The sequence below is a fragment of the Eretmochelys imbricata genome, chromosome 25 (assembly GCF_965152235.1).
Source record: "Eretmochelys imbricata isolate rEreImb1 chromosome 25, rEreImb1.hap1, whole genome shotgun sequence".
Classification (NCBI taxonomy): domain Eukaryota; kingdom Metazoa; phylum Chordata; order Testudines; family Cheloniidae; genus Eretmochelys; species Eretmochelys imbricata.
The window spans coordinates 13,435,033-13,453,255 of record NC_135596.1 but is presented as its reverse complement, the minus strand read 5'-3'; the positions used below and the strand labels follow the sequence as shown (position 1 = coordinate 13,453,255).

The following is an 18,223-nucleotide window of genomic DNA, read 5'->3' as shown; positions in this document are numbered from 1 at the left end:
GCCAAACCCACACTGCTGCTTCAGAGGAAGGATTTTGCAATGCAAATCCTCTCTGATCACTGGTCAAAGAGAAAGAGGCAGTAAGCAAATTTCACATGATCTCCAGAAATATTGACCAAATGGGAATAATCTCACAGCGACATCTGCTGGCCAAAAAACATTACCCGGCTGCAAGCCAGCCTGGCCTGCAAATATCCTTCTGGCTCTCAGGCGGGGTAGCCTGGAGGTCATGCGGTTTTACAACAGCCTGGGCAAACATCAGTCTTCCAGACAGTTTCTGGAGCCATGGTAACGGCCACGTACGCTCATGCCTCCCAGAGGCAATGCACCGGCGTGATCTATAGAGCATAAAACACCTGGCCACATGGTTCTGCTGGATGAAGCAGAAAATGGTGTTAAGAGTAGCGGGCAAACACACCGGGCACAGGGAACTGCTCTTCCCCTTCGGGGATCCCACTGCCCCACGCGCCAGCCACTTTGCTGTGCCATCCCCGGCATCTCGTTATCATGCAGGATGGCGCAGTACAACTTCTTTGGCGCTGATGCTCCTCGTGGGTTAAGAGAGCTGCGTTCTTTACTCAGACCATTGCTGGGGTACCTGGAAAACAAACGGGTAGCAGTGAATGCCTGTCCCCGGCCATTCACATGGAGATTAGCTTTGGTGCACAAAGGACATTCCGACACCAGGCAACGCAGTTCTCTCCTTTCCAAAGCCATCCAAGTCCTGGGTTATTATTTAAGCTCCTGGACAGGCAGTCATTCAGGGACAAGGGGAGGGTGCAAAGCCCCTTTTTGAAGCTAGGCTACTCCAAAGAGAACAAAGCCGGTAGAGCATGAAAAGGCTTTTTAGAACCAGCCACAAAGATCCCCTTTTGAACCCCGCTGCTAACTGACCTGACGCCCCCATCGTACGTTCCACCAGATGCTAGCACCAACAAAGAGCAAGTAAATGCAGGGCAGCCATGATGTATTCACCGCGGGCGCCGGGCCGGGCAACAAGGCTGCAGCAGTTGTTTTGGTGGGGGAGGTAAATCTAGCATTGGTGAAAGGTCCTAGATTGGTAGATCAAGGCCAAGCCGGAAACAGGTACAGCACAGAGAACAGCGATATGAGCTTCCCACTAACACACCTGTCTGTATCTTGTCATATTTAACTGTAGACTCCTTGGGGCATGGGCCAGCTTTTAGTCCTATGTCTGTACCGCACCTGGCATAATAGGGTCCTGCTCCAGGAGTAAGGCTCCTAGGGGCTACAGTAATACAAATAAATCTCTTGGCCTGGCTGTAGAAAGACCATCTTTTTGAGGGTATCCAAGTCCCCCGACTTCTCTGCTGAAACTACAATGATGGTGATATTGTGGACGCATGTCCAATAGGAAATGGAACGAGACCCACCTGTATTTTTCACACGGGCCATCAAACAGCCATCAGAGTAGTTACCATTCTGGTTCCGGTTGACCTGAGCCGAATTTGCTATGTTCATTACCAAGCCCCTGCATGGGGAACCGAATGGACAGCAATTGATGCGAGACCACTCTGTAGCATCTTTCAGCCCCAAATGCTCCAGGCTAGTTTACAAATCAACCTACCACTGGAGTGCAGGGACCTTTGGGGAGAAACATGGCAGCCGTTAAACGTGGCTGGGAAAGTGGCATTACCAGCCTCAGTTATAGGGCTTATAGAACAGTCAGAGCTTCATCCTAGGCACACTAGAGTTAGAGGAGTTATTCTCCCTACCGCCCAGGATTCATTCCAACCCCCTCTAGCTGTAGTGTGCGAGAGGTATCCAAGCCTGACCTCACTTAGCTTGCAAGATTATAAAAGCACAGGCCAAAGGGAGACCTCAGTAGTTTGAAGAAGAAAAGGAGCCAGGTTGCTCCAATCCCTGTGTTTTAAAACATGTTTTCCATGAGGCATAATTAGAGGAAGCTCCCAAAACTCTGCATTTCAGTCTGAGGGAATGGAGGGACACCAGAACTACCCAGTGGCTTGCAGAACAAGGAAAAGGGCTACCGTTTGTTTGGGTCATTGACTGACGTTTCATACACCTGCTGCCACACGCAGAGGGGAATCTGTTGAACCCACTTGGGATTAGACCCTAGAACAAACAGCCATGGCAAACCACATGGACTTCTGTTTCACCTTAATATTACTAGATAAGAGAAGGAAAAACTGATGAGACTAGAGCTGTGTCAGGAGGACTGAAGAACCAGGGTCTGAATACACAAGCCCTTTTATAACCATGTTTCTGCCATCGGGAACCTTTAGTAAAATCCTGTTTCCATGGAGTATCAATTACTTTTCAGATTGTGCTACAGAAAGCAATGCAGCTGTAGGGAAGCATGCTTAGGACATGGTATTTTAGACAAGTCCCATTAGGGTTTCATTTATTCAATGTTGTTTTTCTTTCTGATTTTACACACACCCAACACTGAAACCACTCTGATTAGTTTCCATACAGGTGTTTGTTTTCAGTGGGAAAGGATTCAGGACCTCTCAAAGGTACAATTACTGAAATCAGCACGGGATTTCCCATGGCAGACCATGTAAGGAAAAGATGCATTCACATTTCTAGTCCATCTTCAGTGTTGTTCTCTAGCATTTACCCAGAGATTATGCCAGATGAGATTTTTCTGCACACTGGGATGCATCATTGGCCTAAAGGGTTTATTGTGATATAGTAAATGTTTTTGGAAGTCATGGAAGCTTGGAAAAAAATTATTTTCATCCTTTTCTGTCAGCCACAGATTCTTACATCCTTCAGATGTTCCGGGTAATCACCACATTTGTTTACTCTATCAGCATGGAAGTAACTTCATGGAAGTAACAAGAAAGGCCCTAGGACAGAAAGCAGCTGTGCACAGGAGGGGAACATACTTGGGACACCAAACCAAAAAACACTCAATAGCTTTCAAAGAGGCAGCGATACCGTACTAACAATTTTTAGAGGAAGAGGATATTGACATCGAAGAATCCAGAGTGCATTCCTCAGACTAGAACATCTACCAGCCAATAAACCTGATCTCTGCCTCCCTTTTATATTCAATATGTACTTAAAAGGTGACCATGCAAGATTCCAGAAGACTGGGCACATAGCCTGCCCCCCGCCCCCATCATACCATAAAGAGGTGTGAAAGGATTTTACTCCTGCTTTTTAAGTACCAAGACGGTCAATTCTAGTCTTGCAGGAGAATATGGGTTGTTTATAATGAGCTCTCATCCCTTCATTGACGAGAGGGTCTCGAATCTTATCAGGGACATCGCTACTCCAAATGGTGACTGGAATCAGTAAAAGTTCTAGAACAGTCTGCGTAAGACATCTTCCCCCTATATTTCAACTTTCACATTTAGCAGTTGTGATGTCATTTCACCCATTTTCAAGTCAGTCTCCCCGGGCTCGACCGCATTGGAATTTCTCGTGTTAAAAATAAAAAAGAAGAAACATTGAAAAAATTCTTATCAGACCCGCAAAGAGGCTTATTAGGGCACAAGCCCATTCCCCCTCCCACCCACCACCAGAGATGGCATTCCTTGACCAACAAGCTGTGCAGCTGGAGACAAGGCACGTGGAGTATCCCTTCCAGCGCCAGGAAGGGATATTCCACCTGACTTGTCCCCGGTTGCACACCACAAAGCATTTTCAGTGAGCTTATGCAGACACATGGACTCAATTCTCTACAGAATCCCCAGGCCTACACACAAACTCCTAGTGGCATTTAGCTTCAGCCCAAATGGAAGGGAAATTTTCAAGACCCTACCCAGAGAGGGACCAGAGACAGTGTCGGGCAGGAGCATTTTCTTTATTTACATATAGAAAACATTTTCCCGAAGCATCATTTACTTCAGAGGAATGAACCTAGATGAGTGGGTGGCACCGATACCAGGTCTGCCGTGTTTCACTGGCTTGTAAGTGATGGAAAACTCGCCCAGGTAGTGGCCAATCATCTCGGGCTGCAAGAGAAAAGACAGGGTGACTATTCAGAAACACGACTGATCTGACGTGACAAGCGGCCGAGAGCCTAAAACAGGAGAGTTTGGATTTCATGGCTCAGAGCTCTAGGATGACTGTTTAGAACTACTCTTTAAAAATGCAATACCTCCACCCACATCTATCAGGTGCTTGGTGCAGGCAGAGATGGGCATGCCATTTGTAGCCAATTCAATTAATGTAGCCCTCTTTCTGTGCCCAAATTATCCAGGCGGACTGACTGATCTTTCATTGAACAACAATGTGAACGTTTCAGCCTTCAGACTGCTCCAGAGTTCCCTGCTACTATTGTTTTGAGCAAGCACAAGTCACACCTGGCCACTTGCTGGCAATAGCTGCGTCCCTGCTAGGAACACTTACCAATATAACTACAGTGCTAAGGAACGTCTACTGTAAATGTGGCTTGGGTGTTGCTTAGGCCACTGCAATTAGCTACAGCAATCCACACTGATAGACAGCCAAAGACGGAGATGTTCAAAGGCACAAGTGGCCATTATGAGTTAGTATCCCAGGTGTCTCACTCCCATTTCACATCTAACTGCCAGCTGTGCCTTTAAAAAAAAAAAATCACTCCCCCAAGTGTACAACTCAAACATTCCCCCAACCAGAGAGCCCAAACAGGTAGATCTACCCTAAGCCTTCCACAGGTTTGCAGGTTAGATTTCAACCACAAACAAAGCAGGCAAAGAAAACGTTGGTCAGTTGTTTAATCCTTCCTCGTAACCTCAGATCACACCACACTGCACCTGCTGGCTACTTCATTTCCAGTTAGATTTGCAAGATGGATTTCTCGATACAGCAAGACACACTGTGGCTCTGTAACTGAGCTCTTGCCCTGCCACCACCAGGCAGGTGAGCGTAGGGGTGAGGGGGTACAGGACTGCCGCAAAGGGTCTGTCTACATTGCAAGAAGCAACATGTTCTTAATCTCCTTAGCTTAGCCAAGTTAAGAGCAAGCTTTTTGTTGCACTGCCGACAGATCCTTCCCCCAGTTACTTCTCTCGTACACCGCAGCACTATGCACAACTGATTCATTCACTGAATTACCAGAAGGGCAAGGAACCTCTTGCAAAGCTTCAGCATAGGTCTTAACAAGCTAAGAAGAAAAAGCCTTGTATGTAGCACATTCCCCAAAGTCAGACACCACCTTCTCAAAAGAAAATAGAGAATGACAACAAAGTTTGGTTTTTTTTTAAAAAAACAAAAAGCTCCCACAACAATCTGTCTTTCACTGGTGTTAAAGCGTCATACACAAAGACTCTCCTCCAAGAGGCAGAACAGGCCAAGGCCCCAGCTGGAACAGAAGTTCAAGCAAATTAAAGGGCAAATGGCTTACACTTTCAAAATCAATCCAGCGCAGGAAATTTCAGGAGCAGGGACGGGGCCTAAGCAAGCAGGATGCTGGTAAGTTTCTGCTGCTGTCAGGCAGTATTTAAACCTTTCGCTCCTGCATGACTCACCTTGATTTCCACCTGGTTGAAGGTTTTGCCGTTGTATACGCCAACCATGCTGCCCACCATCTCGGGGAGGATGATCATGTCGCGCAGGTGAGTTTTGACTACCTCTGGCTTCTCCATGGGAGGGGCCTCCTTCTTGGCCTTGCGAAGGCGCTTCAGGAGGGAATGCTGCTTGCGCCGCAGGCCGCGGTTCAGACGCCTGCGCTGGCGGGCACTGTACAGCTGCATCAGCTGCTCACTGAAGTAACAAAAAGGACCAGACCAGCTCAAGAAGAGTCAGCTCACATGTAATATTTAGATTCAGTGAGGAAAGGAGTGAAACACCGGACCTGGCGCCAGGGACTCCTGGGTTCTTTTGCCAGCCGTGGGAGGATAGAATTATCATCTGTTCCGTTTGGAAAGATTCAGGAGCGAGCAAATCTGTAGTCTAGTATGCAGGGCAGCCGAAAGTCCAGAGAAACTGTGGAAAGTTTTCTGAATGGCCAGAGGTCCCTGCTCTGGCAACTTCCCTTCCTGCAAGCTGGGGTCTATGGCTCCTCTCAGCAGCTGCACCCCACCTGGGTCCTAGCGCCCTCAGAGTTAGGGCCTCTCCCCCACACAGTTCTGGGCCCACGGAATGCTGGGGGAGTGGCCCCATCTTGACACCACCCCATCTCCCACATGCTTGGTCCAAATTAAGGATACCAGAAATACGAATGAACATAGCAAATTACTTCTATAAGAACACTCAAGTAAAGTAGCGGACAACAAAATGTTGCTTTTCGATAGTCCTTTGTACTCAAAGATTCCAGGTCACATTACTAATATGAATGCATTTACCCTAATTAAGTCTCCAGGAGAAAGACTGATAGTATCTTTATTTTATAGATGGGGAAACTAAACAGAAGGCATGGTCTTGTTATAAAGGTTTTTGCCTGAGTGGATAGCAAAAAAGCTGTTCTATCCAAATTAAGGAACCACAGCTTAATCCCAATGTATTCTTGGTTCAGAATATGGCCCACTCTCATTGTTAGATGAGACAATAGAAGTCATATAATACACTTGGCCCCAAACTATTTCACAATCCTGTTTACGCCTGGCTACTTCTGCAGCAAAGACAGGGCCTACGGGTCTGTCGCATAGAATTAGATACCTTGATTCCCAGTCCTGGGCTCTCACCACAAGACCTGCCTTCATCTCTTAACATAACCTCATTGCTTGGTCTGGTGGGGGGGAGGGGGGGAGAAGAAGGGTGCCAATAAGCAAGAGTTTCTTACTAGGACATATCGAGGAGCTGATCCAGATCAACACCTCTGTAGGTGAATTTCCTAAAGGTCCGTTTCTTCTTCTGTTCGACTTCCGCCTGGATGGAGAGAACCAGAGGAAAACCAGATTAGGCCTCCAAATTACAAAGACATCTACACAGACTGTGACATTCTGCCAGATACCTTGGCTGCCCTGCTCCCCTGTGTTTATCAGCCCAGTTATTGCCCACGTTTACGTGTTGGGGGGGGAAGAGGAGCACATGCATGGTAGTTCATTAGTCTTGGTAAAAGTGCTCTGAGGAACCAATATAAATGCTGTATTATTCATACTGATTCACTGGTACAGAAATCGATATTAATGCTCCTTTCACTTTGGAGCACACAAACATTCCATCTCGCAGAGCTAATGAAACACCCCCCCCCCCCCCCCAAGGTGAAGCATTCACATGGCTTAACTGGCCAAATCCATATTTACAAGAGGATGGTTACTGGACATATCTGGAACCAGTTTAGCCTGGTTCATAAACCAATCCTGCTCAGCATGCTTCCATAAGCTTCGCAGCCCTGTGCCAGCACTCCACATACAACAGACCCGCACACGCACCTTCAGCACCCTGCCTGGCCCTACAACAATCCACAGCTCCCCGGAGTGGCACACAAGTTCCATCGGCCTCCACCATCAGCACCCCACACAGAACACACACACACACACACCCCCCACCCCTGCACCGACATGCGGCATTCAGACAACCCCCCGGGTGCCCAGTCATGCCCCAGCACACCTTACACATGCTCAGCCCCACATATTGTACACAGACAATCTCACAACACCCCCCCCCCAAGACACAACTCTCCCTCAACACAAAACTCCCCAGAGTCACCGACACCGCCTACAACGCAACCTCACCGCACGTACCCGCAGCGCCTCCAACAGCCCCCCAAGACACATGCACAACACACACCCCAACTACCCCACCGCAACCCCCCCCCACTCCTTCCCCGGCTCCCCCTCCCCCCACAACGCACCCGCCCTCCTCTCCAGCCCGCTCCGCTCAGGCCCCATCCCCGGAGAAGCCGGGTGCCTCCCCGTCCCCGCCAGGGCCCGAGCCGGGCTGCAGCCAGAGCCGGGCCCGTTCCCCGCCCATACAGCCCCAGGCGGGCAGGGGGCAGCGCCCTCCGAAGGTATCGGCGCCCGGAGCCCCAGCCGAGCCCGCCCCGAAGCGGATGAAGCCGGATTAAGGGCCCCGGCCCATCCCACCCTCACCCACCATCTTGGCCGCGTCTCTGCGGAAAAGGCTGATCTCGTCCGGGCGGCCCCTGATGTCGCGAGAGCAGAGCAAGGGGCAGGCCTCGCCCACTACGGCTTCAGCGCGGCGTTTCCGCCCTCACTAAGATTTAAAGGGGCCGCCGCTAAAAAAAGGGAAGTGGGCGGGGAGAGGAGGGAAGCGGTGTTAAAGTCTCACTCATCACTGCTGGCGCAGCACGTGGGGTGCCAGCAGCTTCATGGCTCACCTGTCCATTTCTAGGGCACCTCCCTACCCCAGGCCAACCCTAAAGTCTCACCTGGCTGGCCCCCTATCTCCTCTGCCCTATCCCCATTCCCACACTTGGTTAGCAATGCTGAGGGCTGTTTTCTTAGCACCCCTGCCCCACTCCTCCTCCCAGTATTTATTATTATTAATACTAATCATAGAATCATAGAATATCAGGGTTGGAAGGGACCTCAGGAGGTCATCTAGTCCAAGCCCCGATCACAACCAGCATTCAGCTACCTGTACCAGGGTATTTCTTGCAGCACTCAGCACAGATATGAAAAAATAAGGGACTGTTAGCAACCCTACTTATTCCTCCACCCTACTCCAGGCACCCGCTTACCCCAGTCCCCTCTGGGCACCCACCTAGCCTAGCCCCAGCTGAGCACAGCCCCCAGTTGGCATAGGCTACTTCCCAAGGTTGCTACCCTGGGCACCTACTCTGGGTAGATGCGTCCATTTCGGTCAAATTACAATTTTTGGAGGAAAAAATAGTTTAAAACGGAAAACTGTTCAGGTTTCAATTTGCTTGTTCAAAGAAAAGCTGAAAAAGTTTGAGAAACATAAAAACTGTTTCCCTCCATTTTCATCAACATTTCTCACAGAAAAAAAATCCCTGTTTGATTCTAGTTGTTTGGCTAGAATATAGATTTGAGTCCTTGTGAGCGTTATTAACCAAATTCATTTTAAGATAAAAAAGAAAAATTACAGAAGGCTATTTGATAGTTTCATTTTGAATGACAGTGGCTCAATAAAACCTGAGTGACCTAACATAGCACAATGGGACCAATTCTCAATTACTCCATTCCTGTACTTGGGGACATGAAGGGAAGAGCAACTGTGTCACCTGCAGTCTCCCCATGTTCTGAGTACCCTGAGGCCCTGCCTGCCCCCTTGGTGTAAGTTAGAGCAGCCTCAGGGCTGCTCTAATTTATGCTCTGCTTTTCATAGCTCCCTCTAGGCCCTGGGAAGCAGCAAATAGTCATAATCACAGTACACACTGGCTATGCTTACAATTTGCTCTCGATGCCAGGGGCTGGGAGCAAGGCTGTCAGGTGATTTGGAGTCCTTATGCTTACACACCAACCATATAGCTGCCTGGACAGGGGTGAGTTTTGGGAGGGTGACAAGGAGTGGATGGAATTCCAGGAAGATGAAGAGGCTGCAGAAATTGGAGCAAAAGCAGGTGATGAGGAGCAGAAGGTTGAGGGGAATCCCCACTGAGAAAGGGCAAGAGGCTATTTGGGGGGCAGGCAAAAGAAATCCCCACCAGTGCAGGACTTACCAGAACAAGACATGAGGTCCAGGTGGAGGCAGAGAAGCTGCTGCATAGCTGAGTAGGCTATGAAGCAAAGCAGAAGGCTTAGGCAGGGTGCTAGTCCCAGGTACGCAAGTAGCCACCTTTCAGAAGTAGGAGACCACTTGGCCATTTTCAGGTGGGAAGCATGTCTGATTAAATGGCTGGCCCCAGCTGAGACCCCTATGAAGAAGGATGCTCCGCTTCAGAGCTAGGAGCTTTGCTTTTTATCCTCTCCCCTGGGCTGAAGCAGAAATCTCAGGCGTCTGGCTTCTCTCCTTACTCTTCTTTTTTTCTTGTCTCCTAGTCCTTCCTTAGTCCAGATGGAGGGAGAGAGCAGGAAAGATGAGGCAATGCCTCTGTGCTTCCAAGATGAGGTGGCAAAGAAAACCTAAGGGAGGCAGCAAGGCTGAGATTTATATGGGTTTCAGAACTGCTGCCTCCTTGCTTCCCAGCAGTGGCACCATAAAACTGTCTGTTCTTTTTCCACTCATCTAGGGAGCAGAGACACAGATGTACATAAATTTGTCTCACACATGAGGTATGTCTTCAAGTCAGAGTTAACCTGGGTTCTTACTCAGGTGTTGCCCCTAAGCCCTCTCCAATCCACACACAACACCCTCTCACCTGAATTTGGTGGTGCTCTGAACCCAGGCTAGCTGGGGACATGGATTAGAACTTGGGTGCTGCTTTCACTCAGATTGGTCCTCACCCACTTTTAGTTTGGATGAGGCCAGATCACTCAAGTACGGATAGTCCTCCAATGCCTTCCCACAATTCCCTCCCCGTGCCCAGAACAGACAAGAGCGTCCCCTGCAATTCACTGGGGAAGAATCACAAAGCATCTCAGTTTACTGCTGCAGCAGCACAGAGAACTATGGGACATGCCCCCAGAAGTCAGCTAGGGCTTTCACTAGTCTAGACCCAACTGCCAAACCCCTGAGTTAAGTGCAGTGAAGACATGCCCAAGATCAGATTTCCTAATAGAACTGTTCCTCCAATACCATCGCTGGGTCATTTCTCTCTTGCTCACAGAATTTGGAGAGCCTCCAGCCCGCTATGCTTTGTGAGATGATTCACACAAGTGTTAGGCGAAGGTGCTGCAGACAAATGCTGGCTCAGCTCTTAGCACGGGTTGATTCAGTTTCTGTTGCTGGGCACAGTTGCACTTCAAACAGATTTAATGGTTTATTAAACAAAACCTGTGCAACCATTTGAAACATCCCCTTCCATGTTGCAATTCCAAACAGCTGAAGTGCAGGAGAACTGAAAAGCAAACCCGGTCTAGAAATTCAACACATCCAGTCAAGCTTGAACATTCAAGCTGCACGAAATACAAGATGAAAAGCATAAATAAAGAAGAGTTAAGATATTCTCCATTATCCTGCCCCTTGTTGCAGTCAGTTACACCAATGCAACATGAGCGTACAATGCTTTCAAGTCAGACTCCTAGGATTTTACTCTTTGCTTTGGTTTAAATGACCCAATGTAAAATCCTTCCATTCAGATTGCTGGCCACAATGCAGTTTTTTGCTTTAAGCTTTGCGGTTCCTCTTCTGCCAGTGCCTGCCTTGCTGCTGAGGTGGCATTTGTGACACTAACACAACAGGAGCACAGTGCCACTGCAAAATCTGCTTTCACTCCCCATTTAACAGTGATTGGACAATACAAACACAAGCTGTTTAACATCCAGAGACCATGCTTTAGCTCTGAGAATCAGTGTAAATGAATCCACTATAGAAATTAATTTACCAGCCCCAAGAACAGCCAGAAATTGCATAGGAACCTGCTTCACATGGTCACTCCAGTTTTTCCTTTTGCAAAACTGGGGGCTCAACAGAAGGTGCAGAGGGGGCTACAACCACCATTCTTCTCTGGAGAGGGCAGAAATTGGGGTTAACCTCTCAATGCATTATCTATTCAACTAGGAGAGTCTCTATTCACTCTGCATCTATCCTACCATTTAAAATCCCAGTTTAGCTTTTTTCTGCTTGCCTCACCCATTTAAAAAAAAAGAAAAAAGCTAACTCTACCCCAGAATTATCAACGCTCGACTAAGTGCCAGGCCTGGAGTTAGCAGAAGCTAGTGGACTCTTGATTCAGAGCCTAGGAGTATCAGAGGTGAACAACTGAGGCTGGAGAACAAGAAGCGGTGGTTAGGTGTAAGAAGCAGAAAGGCTGAGTGTTCAAACAATGCAAAGACAATCCAGAATTTAGCTTTTTTTTTTTTTTAAAGAGTTATGGTCAAGTGACATTTAAAGATGGGATCAGAGGGCAGTGCTAGCATCCAAAATAAACAGACACACACAAGGGCTTAGTTTGAGTTCCTTGAACTGTCTCCTCCCTACGTAAGTGTCACACAGTTTGTTATATTTGTACTGAGATTGCAAGCATAACTCTCATACAGCAGGTAGCAGCAGAGATGGGAAATGCTGCAAGTGGAATCTTCCAGCATTAATAGAACTATATTGTGTTCAGAAGCTTGCACCTAATTCATCCAGTCTCTACAATTCTGACCCATAGTCTTCCCCGGATGTGCCAGTTGTCTCTGCAGTACAAATGGTGACAACGCTAAAAGCAAGTTGGAACTAGACATGCACAGACAAGGGACCCAGCCCCGGCTTCGCAATCTACACAATCAGTGGACAAAAGATGGAAAGTCGAAGGACATCACGTAGCAACAGAGCAGCGCTGGTGCTGGAAGGTTAGTTCTGTGTTTTAACACTAAGATTTACAGGCCAAATAAAGTGTTTACAGGACTTAGCAGAGGCACTGGAAATTCAGGTTGGAGGGAGCTCCTCAGAACAGGAGGCTGCATGGAAGAAAGAAAAAGCAAGTTGGGGCTGTTTAGTTACTTGCAAAGAGGTAGGTAGAAGCCAAGTTATGCAGGGGTTTGAAGGTAAGAACAAGGAGCTTAAATGTGACACAGAGGTTCAGGGGAAGCCAGTGAATGGGTTTGGAGAGGATCTGGGCATAGTGGGAGTGGCTGATGTAGGAGTAGATCTGTGGTATATTTTGGACGTGTTGATGAAGTGTCATGCAAGCCTACAAGTTCAAACTAGTTTAGTTTGCACTCTGAACCAAATATGAACCCAGCTCTGTGAAGGTGATAACACAGTTCACTAGCTCCCTAAGACCTGCCCCTGAAGCACTTTCTTGAATAAAGCAGCTAGCTCACATAGCAATTTGCAACCAATTGGAGTTTAATCCTCTATCACTGCTCAAACCAGCACAAAGCTGATTCCAGAGGAATTATGCAGTGAAGGATTTTTTCATAGATCAGATCCTTGATATGGGGAGGTAACACTACCTGGACTTGTATGAGGACACATGGGAAAATATATATATTGCCACTGCTTTTATATAAATTTTATATATAACTGAATGCCAAATCTTAGAGGAGTTAGTCCCACCCTCTTCTTTGAGATGGATATATTCTTGTTAGACATTTATGTACTTTGACCTCACCTCTTAAATTGAGAGCTTGAATATGTTTACATGCTACATTTAGGGTTTAAGATTACTTTGCAGCCTGATAATCTTGAAACTTAACCCATCTTTAATTCTAGACTAAAGCAGATCACTGATTTAATGTGCTAGTGCTCCGTAATGCATCAATTCCTGCTTATAGTCATGCACATGTAAGAGACAGAAGAGGGTTTTGGAGACTCATAATGGTACACTGAGTCTTTCAACTGTAGATTACCAGTTCAACTCGAGATCAGTCTGGTGTGGACCTAAAGCTACTGACAGGTTTCAGAGTAGCAGCCGTGTTAGTCTGTATTCGCAAAAAGAAAAGGAGTACTTGTGGCACCTTAGAGACTAACCAATTTATTTGAGCATATGCTTTCGTGAGCTACAGCTCACTTCATCGGATTGTTAAACCCTGGATTTGTGCTGGAAATGGCCCACCTTGATTATCACACACATTGTAAGGAGAGTGATCACTTTAGATAAGCTATTACCAGCAGGAGAGTGGGGTGGAGAGAGAAAACCTTTTGAAGTGATAAACACCCATTTTTTCATGGTCTGTGTGTATAAAACATCCTCACTGCATTTTCCACTTTATGCATCCGATGAAGTGAGCTGTAGCTCACGAAAGCTTATGCTCAAATAAACTGGTTAGTCTCTAAGGTGCCACAAGTACTCCTTTTCTTAAAGCTACTGAGGTTCTTCAGTAGCCTATGAAATTAATTGAATGGTCTCAGTCCAGATCCTACATCAATCCAATCATATCACTTGCATTAAGGGCTAAAAGGGCATGAAGAGCGCATTATGCTTTCACTTCTAGGCAGTACCTAAAGATCCTGGTTGAGGCACAGGGCAAAAAGTGTGGGTAAGGGTGCACTGACGCTCTACCCACAAGGATTTCTTTTCCAGGGCTGTCAATATGGCAACTTTCATGAGAACCCAATTCACATGGAAAAATTTGTAAGAAAAAAAAAATGGAGACAGGCTTATGTTTCTAATCCAAATGTACTTCTCTTTATTCAAACCAGGGGTAATCACTGGTTAGTGCAAAATGCACCTAAACCTTTTGCCTGAGGGAAATCTACATCTTAACAAGGCCTCCGTTAACCCCTAATGAAATCCACAGAGGATTTTAAAGAGTTTGAAGCACAGATTTAAATGCTGTACTTCATAAGTGACTCTGTGCATCAACAAGTCTGCACCTGCATTGTTACCAGTTCTATACTGTCAGGTAACAAAAGCAAAATACACTCAGTAGATTTCTTCTTCTAACTCCCAGAGTTTCTGGACCAACTGCCCCACCACTATGTTTGAAGTAAAGGGGTTGAAACTGACCATCACTTCCAACATTGCTAACGGAAACCCTGTTTTAAATTAAAAAATAAGCCAGCATACATAGTAGAAAATTTCTCTTAAAAATTTCACAATCTGTAAATGTATATATTTTTCTTTAAACATAAAAGTTTACAATATACGGTAAAACAAAGGCTCAGGAAAAATAATTTCAAAAAAAGAAACCTGAAGTTTTGAATTAAAGCTGAAGACATTTTTAAAACCCTGTAGTTTGAACCAGTGACATTTTCTTTATTTGTGCTGATGGGTTAGAGAAAGGAATATATTTAAAACCTGCAGTCCAAACACCCACAGCGTTGCCTTCAAAAGCCATCCCCTCTCCCGTTCCCCTCCCCCAATGTTGTTAGATTTTTCCTCCATCAAGTATGTGATTGTCACAAGTTCAGAAGTCTGGGATTCCCGGCTTCAGCTGCTACCAGATATCCCACTGTGGACAGGATTCCCTGATTGCCAGCATGTGCTAGCGTCTGTAGGGGTGAAATCCTTGCACATTATGGTTCTGTCCTCGTCCAAAACCACTTCCTCCTGCAGGTGGGCCACTTGATGGTGGCACCGAGGGGCCTCCATAGGAGGGGGGCTGCTGGCTAGGGTCGGAGAAACCTTGTCCAAAACCACTCAAGTCTTGTCCATAACCTGGGAAGAAGAGGAAAAGTCTGCAGTAAGCTTCTATTACAGTCCACAAGCTCAAAGATAGAGGTGCAGCACCAACTGAAAACTGATGCCACACATACCAATGCACAGCCCTATGAACACACAGTGATGTGCTGATCTAACACCCAGATGATAGTTGCTTTTACATTTGACCAAGTTATTTGGATTTACATGTAGAAAATACAGGTAATGACAAAAGGCAGAGAGGAGGGGGGACTGAATGCCTAATTGGAGATAGTGCTTTTCACTCTCTATCAAATCTTACCCAGGCTGGTGGTGACCAAAATGTCATGCTACTGCTGTTCAGAGGCTTATGTAAAGTGGGTTGGTAGTATCTATTAGTCCATAATGGATAAGTGTTCATATTAGCAAAACTAGCATTCTGTCAATTTCAGCAGAGGTAGAGAAAATTAATGGGGAAACATCTGTCTGAAAAGCTGATAGTTACTATAGCTGATGTTTCTAACTGAAAGGAGTTAGTGAAAGATTGTGATTTTCTGTTTATTTTGTGTTCAGCCAATTTTAGTTTCCTGTGTATAGTCAAGTTTTCCTTTGCTGAAAAGAACCCTATAAGATAACCCTAGGAAATTGCTTTAAAAAGGAGTTTTAAATACTAGGCTCTGAATGTATTGTTTTTAAGACGACGGTTGCATCAGAAACTGGAATTTTCTGAAATTGTGAATTAAAAAACCCAAGTTGACAGTGTCCCTTTCAAAGGATGTGGTGACTGGACTCCCATAAACTTCCATCAGATCCACAGGCCAGAATCAGGAAGCTTGTTATTGCTTCTACTGCCCACATTATGTGGTTAAAAAGGGACTTCAGCTAATTGCCATCCAGATCCAACACCCTACCCTGCCATTAACTCGTTGCACAGAACCAGCTTAAATAAGCAAATGGTGTGGCACGTTTCTTCTCAAAGACAGCTCAAAAGAATAGCAAAAGCCATTTTATCATCAGCTTCTCACATAACTGAAGCAGGCAGACTATATTTCCAATGTAGCAAAAACACAGAAGCAACAGATAAATAGTTATATTGGAATAGCCATCCCTTCTGTGTACCCTTGCTATTCATACTAACACAGCCACTGAGTTAGTCTAAACTGTTTCACCAGACTTACTCATTTTAAAACTAAAAGTGAGCTGTCCCTCTGTGAACTTTATGCTCATTTATTCTGTAAATCAGTATCTTTCTGACTGTGTAACAACTAGCTTCCTGTCTCTGAAGAGATCATAAAGGTAACTACGGAATCAGGAGACTTCTACCTCCTACCAAATCTTCCTCCTGCCTTGTCAATGAGATTGTAACCTCCATTCTGCAACATAATCTGGAGCAGAGGTCAGAGATTTTGGAGCAACAGGTTTAGAGTAAACAGGATGACAGAGGAGACAGAGACCACCTTTCAATTTGGAGGAAAAAACTAAATTCCTGGAAGGCAAATGGATGTGTATTAACAGTAACTTACTAAAAGAAGTTAAGAAATCTAACAGAATCTTTCTAGTGATTAAAATACAACTGTCAGTCACTACAATGGCATCAACGTGAAATTCCACTATGCAAGACAGCCCTGTTAAGAATCCTGTAACTACTCAGTGGATCTGAGTCAAATTTTTTTCTGCACAGGGTTAAAGCAGGTTTAACTCTGCTAATCCAAAGCAACAGTCTCTTGGCATCTCTTCAGTATTTCAATTTCAAGCTCTGCCTGTCTCACAGGACTTACTACCACTAATGAACCCAACAGTACTACCATGGGCTTCCCCGTTTGAAGATTTCTCAAGCTGCTAATTCAGCCATTTTTGACACAAAGATCAGTAGGCAATCTTAAATGCATTAATTTAATGCCAAGGGTTGGGGTTCGGAGTGAAGATAATCACGTTACTCTCAGCAGCACTGTGGCTTGCAGTGAAAAGTTAAGAAAACCAGAGCTCTGCTGGTTTGTTGGCCACAAAGGAATCCAGCAGTCAAACCAACAGCTGTTGGTTTTTTTGGGCACTGTTCTCTCCTCTAGCGAACTATCCCACCATTGGTCTGCACTGTCACTTCCAAAAGCGACACACAGCTGATTCACTGCTCCCGAGTGACCTGGATTCTAAGTCAGTCGTGTCAACAGTAGCAGGGGATATTGACTCTGTTGCTTAGGGTAACTAAATGCAATTTGCTTACACAAGACAATTTAAGTCTTGCCAATGCAAGATCTTGGGAAAGCGAACAGCAGAGCAGCCATATTCCAACGACGCATTTTTACTTATGCCAACTAACAGATATTTAAACTAGATTATCCTTGAACTGTAAAAAGCAAACATTTCCAAGCCACCATACTTATCTCACCCACCCTCAAAGAGAAGAGACCCTGCAAGAAATAAAAGTTAATTTCCCAAATGCAGATAAAGTAAGAGCATTGGTTGTAAATAGGCTCCACCTACCTAGGATATATCACTGCTCAGCCTGACCATAAGAGTGTAAACAAAGTATTGGCGCGTAGCCTGAAGGGTCTTGAGAATAGGTACCCAGCCCTAGTAAGAAATGAGGAGACCAGGGTGACTAACCCCAAGACAGCCCTGTACAGAGATATAATTATTTTTTTTTTGGGGGGTGAGGGAGACACACCCTTGTTAGAGTTTAATTTACTAGAGTGTTTACATTTATCTCAGCTGTAAACATAGCAGCATTTATGATGCTGTGAAGCCAGGATTAATCTGTAAATGCCAAAATGATTAAATACTTTGATGCCTCTTTAAAGTCTATAAACTCTATGCATTTAAGTGAAAACATGAAAAACTTGTTAACTGCCTTTTGTATACCAATGCTGCTAGCTGAATTGCAAATGACACATGAAGTTCAAAAGATCTTAAAGAGGTTAAAAAGATCTTAAACATAGCTTTATAAACATGAAGAGGTTATTGACTTGGGTGGTAATACACTAAGTTGAACACTTCTAATGCTGTGTAAATATACTGTGAGTGCAGTCTTGCACAGAAGTAGTTTGCTTTCTGGCATGAATTTTGGGGTGAGAGAGATTAATCCCACTAATGCATTTAACAACATTATCTAACCCTCTTCCTCCTTCCAAAAAATCCATTAACCCCTAAGGACTAACTATAACCAGCATTTCAGATACTCGCTGGGGGGAAAAATGTCTCCAAGATTTATACAAGATGCAGCTGGTACTACATATTCCTTACACCAGACACCCCAACTATCCCTCACAACATTGTTTTGAAAGTCAGGCA

The 18,223-nt window shown here is 45.6% G+C and overlaps 2 protein-coding genes across 6 annotated transcripts in view; both read right to left on the bottom strand.

The window, feature by feature from the left end:
- Positions 1-3,780: 3,780 nt before the first annotated feature.
- On the bottom strand, positions 3,781-8,034 carry RPS15 (ribosomal protein S15). Its single transcript, XM_077842203.1, has 4 exons — positions 7,957-8,034; positions 6,701-6,786; positions 5,448-5,682; positions 3,781-3,950 (listed from the first exon to the last, which is right to left on the bottom strand). The coding sequence occupies exons 1-4, from the start codon at positions 7,957-7,959 to the stop codon at positions 3,837-3,839; spliced, it is 438 nt and encodes a 145-aa protein (XP_077698329.1). The 5' UTR covers positions 7,960-8,034; the 3' UTR covers positions 3,781-3,836.
- A 5,940-nt stretch (positions 8,035-13,974) lies between these two features.
- The window catches only part of DAZAP1 (DAZ associated protein 1), a 35,423-nt gene continuing 31,174 nt past the window's right edge, over positions 13,975-18,223 (bottom strand). For 4 of the 5 annotated variants that reach the window (XM_077805409.1, XM_077805412.1, XM_077805410.1 and 1 more), the window contains one exon: positions 13,975-14,974. In XM_077805409.1, coding sequence (XP_077661535.1) covers positions 14,802-14,974 — 173 coding nt within the window. In that variant the 3' untranslated portion in view covers positions 13,975-14,801. Of the gene's footprint in view, positions 14,975-17,416; positions 17,507-18,223 lie in introns of all 5 variants that reach the window. The other variant, XM_077805411.1, reaches the window with a different exon arrangement.

Bases quoted from the DNA above. Each gene is read 5' to 3' on its own strand.
- RPS15 (XM_077842203.1), bottom strand. The intron at 5,683-6,700 runs GTAAGAAACTCT...TTGTTACTTCAG, and splicing joins CAGCTCCTCGATATGTCCTA to TGAGCAGCTGATGCAGCTGT. The intron at 3,951-5,447 runs GTGAGTCATGCA...TTTCTCTTGCAG, and splicing joins TCAACCAGGTGGAAATCAAG to CCCGAGATGATTGGCCACTA.